Genomic DNA, 3,836 nt, shown 5'->3' with positions numbered 1-3,836 from the left:
GTGTGTGTGTTCGTGTGTGTTGATGTGTGTTCGTGTGTGTTGATGTGTGTGTGTGTGTTGATGTGTGTGTGTGTGTTGATGTGTGTGTGTGTGTTGGTGTGTGTGTGTGTGTGTTCGTGTGTGTTGATGTGTGTTCGTGTGTGTTGATGTGTGTGTGTGTGTTGATGTGTGTGTGTGTGTTGGTGTGTGTGTGTGTGTGTTCGTGTGTGTTGATGTGTGTTCGTGTGTGTTGATGTGCGTGTGTGTGTTGATGTGTGTGTGTGTGTTGATGTGTGTTGGTGTACGCGTGTGCGTGTTTGGCATTTGCTGGCCAATCAGTGTAGATTTCCCTCTCTCCCCCTCTAAGGGTACGCTGACGGCACTGACAACTGGTCAACAAACACTTTTCTCTACTTGCCCAGCTAGTTTGGGTCTTCTTTCAACAATGTGACTGTGGTCAGCAGCAGTGATTGTCTCTCTGTGTATGTCTTCTTTTGTCTGAATGTAGGTAAATACAGTGTAACACAGATAGCTCTGATTGGTCGGGACTGGCCTTGGTAGTTTGAGGGATCCGTCGTTCGAGGAATGTCTTACAAAGATAGAGAAGAAAGAAAAAGACAGGACGGCAGACACAGTTCGACGGATGCGTGATTTCTAGTCTTCTGTGTTTGACCTATCCGTGTTTTATTTCACGTATTTGAAAGGCGGGTGGTTGGAGGGTGCTCTGGTGTGGTTTGCTCCTTCTTTCGTATTAAACACCTATCGTTCTGATCTCTCCTGTGGGTGGTTGGCGGGTGCTCTGGTGTGGTTTGCTCCTTCTTTCGTATTAAACTCCTATCGTCCTTTTCTCCTCTCCTTCTATTTTGTGTTTGTTACTCTCTTGCAACACCTCTTTTCTTTGGCACTTATGACCTTATTGTGTTGCAAGTGCCGTAAAACACTAACACTAAATAAGTTTGACTGACGATGTCTTGTTCTCCTCCCTAGGGTCCTGTGGCCGTGAAGTTCCGGAAGGGGGCGTGTGCCAACTGTGGAGCCATGACACACAAGAAGAAAGACTGTCTGGAGGTAGGTCGCAGAAGTCGTTGGTCTCGTCTCCACGTCTGATGTGATCTCAATGTCTGTGCTACTTCATGTTTTGTTTTAGTAGAGTTTTTTTGTGTGTTTTAGTAGAGGTTTTTACGGCGCTTGCAACTGCACAAGGTCATATGAGCGCCAAGGGGTGGATGTCAACAGAGAAGTCTAAACGAGGAATCAGACTTACTCTGCTCACCTCTCTAGCCTCAACAGCACAAAGTCTGCTTCGACAATCAAGGCACCCCGGAAATAGCAGTTCACAAGAGAGTGACAAACTCACAAAAGAAGTAGAGGAAAAATGACGATAGTAAGGATGACGAAAGAAAAAGCAGCAGTTCACCCTTTCTGCTGTTGAAGCTAGAGAGGTGAGCAGAGTAAGCCTGATTCCCCGTTTGGACTTCTCTGTTGACATCCATCCCGTGGCGGGTGATGTGGTGTAAATGTTGATGGTGGGGATATTTTGTGGGGAGGGGCGGGGGGGAGTGGCACGTCAGCTGATGTGGTGTAAATGTTGATGGTGGGGATAGTTTGTGGGGAGGGGCGGGGCGGGTGACAGCGTAGGAAGTGGTAGGATCTTTCCAGTGCAGATTTTTGTTTAGATTTTATTGTTACATATGCTCATTGGCTCACACCGTATGTATTTTTACACTGTTACGTATGCTCATTGGCTCACACCGTATGTATTTTTACATTGTTACGTATGCTCATTGGCTCACACCGTATGTATTTTTACAATGTTACGTATGCTCATTGGCTCACAGCGTATGTATTTTTACACTGTTACGTATGCTCATTGGCTCACACCGTATGTATTTTTACATTGTTACGTATGCTCATTGGCTCACACCGTATGTATTTTTACAATGTTACGTATGCTCATTGGCTCACACCGTATGTATTTTGACTTATTTTTTACTTTGCACAGCGGCCGAGGAAGGTGGGTGCGAAATTCACAGGGGCCATGATCGCACCAGACGAACACGTTATCCCACAGCTCAAGATGAACTACGAGGGCAAGCGCGACATGTGGAATAATTTTGACGCGGAAGAGCACCAGAAACGACTGCAGGACGAGTACAAGGAGATAGAGGAGGTGCGCTGCTGCCAGTTTCTTACTTTTATGTTGTTTGTTTACCTCCCAGCCCCATGCGTGTATATTATGGGCATCGCTTGTACCTCCCTCCGTCCCAAGAGGGTGTATTCTCAGTTTTGGGGAGGTACCGAATTTTGTGCTTTTTTCGAAATTAGCGAACCTACTTAAACTTTAATTTTCGTTATAATGTTTTGTTCATTTACTTTTAAACATTGTCATGTGCGAGATCTATCGTCGAAACCTCGTTACAAAGATACTGCATCACTTTTTAGAAGGCACACCTGTTTTTCTGAACTACCGCTGTATTGTCCGGGACTGGGGTTAGGGGGTGCACAACAATGAGTGTGGCTGGAAGGGTTAAATTTCTCGTTGTCTAAGTTTCTGAGTGAGTGATGTAGTCCCAATTGGTTCCCTATCCCAACAGACGGAATGTGACTGTTGTAGTCGACTCGCGAGACAGTCTGACTGAGGGTTCACCAAACTTTTTTTCACAGTGAGACAGATAAGTGAGAGAATGCGGAGAGCTTCTACAGATTGCCGTGTCGCTCAATACAGTACTCGGACTTAGAGGAAAAACACTTTCATAACTTTCAAGTTTGTCAGTTTTTTCTGGTATGGAGGCATGAAATGCCAGATGAGAATCAGACGTCAGCCATCTATAGTTTGTCCTTTATTTCTCTTGGGAAATACTCGTAGAAAACCCATATCATCCCATCCCTCCCCCCCCCCTTCGCCCATTTGTTCAAGTTTGAGTCAATTGCTCTTTGTCTAGCTCTACCTCTTGTATATTTTGTCTTCTGAAAATTACAGATGAGTGTGTTCATTCACTTTCTTTCTGTGGGTGGTTGGCGGGTGCTCTGGTGTAGCTTGTTTTTCGTCTTTGCCTTCCAACGTCTATCGTCCTGATCTGTCCCCCTTCTTTTTCGTGTCTGTTACTCTTTTGTTACACCTCTAATCTTCGGCACTTATATGACCTTATTGTGTTGCAAGTGCCGTATAACTCTTACTAGAACAAGATTTTCTTTCTCTGTGCCCAGGCTAAGAGAGCGCTGAAGGAAAAGTCTCTGGACGAGTCACTCATGACAGGGAAAGGACCGACCGACGCTGAGAATGGGGTACGTGTTTTACGGAGTTGTCTCTTCTCTGTGATTCTACAAAATGTGCTGGCCTGAAATATTTGTTCTTTTTCTTTATTAAAGAAGAGCAGTTTGGACTAGAAGACAGTTTGAAGAAATTAGATTTGAGTATTGCTTTACGGCTCAGATAAAGAATTTATTGCATGGGTTATGGTGATAGATCATGATTTGTGAGGCATGCGCCGTAAAACTTTACTAAAACAAAACAAACTGAAGTCTGTGTCCGTAAGATATGGGAAAAATTCAAAATTTCCTACCACTGGAAATGTTTAATGTGTCCTGCGCACTCATATGACTTTATGCAGTTGCGAGTGCTGTAAAACACTTACCAAACAAAGATGAGTTGAATAGGATGTAACATGTTTGACGTGCGTGTGTGTGTGTGGGCGTGTCCCCAGGAAGCGGCCAGCGACGGGGAGGATGAGGACAAACACTACACAGAGGAGATGGACATGCCGGGCCAGAAGTTTGAGACCAAGCAGAGGATCACAGTCCGCAACTTGAGGATTAGGGAGGACACCGCCAAGGTGGGTCATTTGTGGGGGACTGTG

The 3,836-nt window shown here is 45.1% G+C and overlaps 1 protein-coding gene across 1 annotated transcript in view; it reads left to right on the top strand.

Moving 5' to 3' along the window:
- LOC101845240 (pre-mRNA-splicing factor SLU7) overlaps positions 1-3,812 on the top strand; it is a gene marked incomplete at its 3' end in the record, with an annotated part of 8,267 nt that extends 4,455 nt beyond the window's left edge. The window contains 4 exon segments of the mRNA XM_013082879.2: positions 967-1,047; positions 1,982-2,149; positions 3,187-3,264; positions 3,684-3,812. Coding sequence (XP_012938333.1) covers positions 967-1,047; positions 1,982-2,149; positions 3,187-3,264; positions 3,684-3,812 — 456 coding nt within the window.
- Between the last annotated feature and the right edge of the window lie 24 nt (positions 3,813-3,836).

The sequence above is a fragment of the Aplysia californica genome, unplaced genomic scaffold (genome assembly GCF_000002075.1).
Source record: "Aplysia californica isolate F4 #8 unplaced genomic scaffold, AplCal3.0 scaffold00198, whole genome shotgun sequence".
NCBI classification, from domain to species: domain Eukaryota; kingdom Metazoa; phylum Mollusca; class Gastropoda; order Aplysiida; family Aplysiidae; genus Aplysia; species Aplysia californica.
The sequence above is the reverse complement of the archived record's forward strand: the minus strand, read 5'-3'. Positions and strand labels throughout refer to the sequence as shown.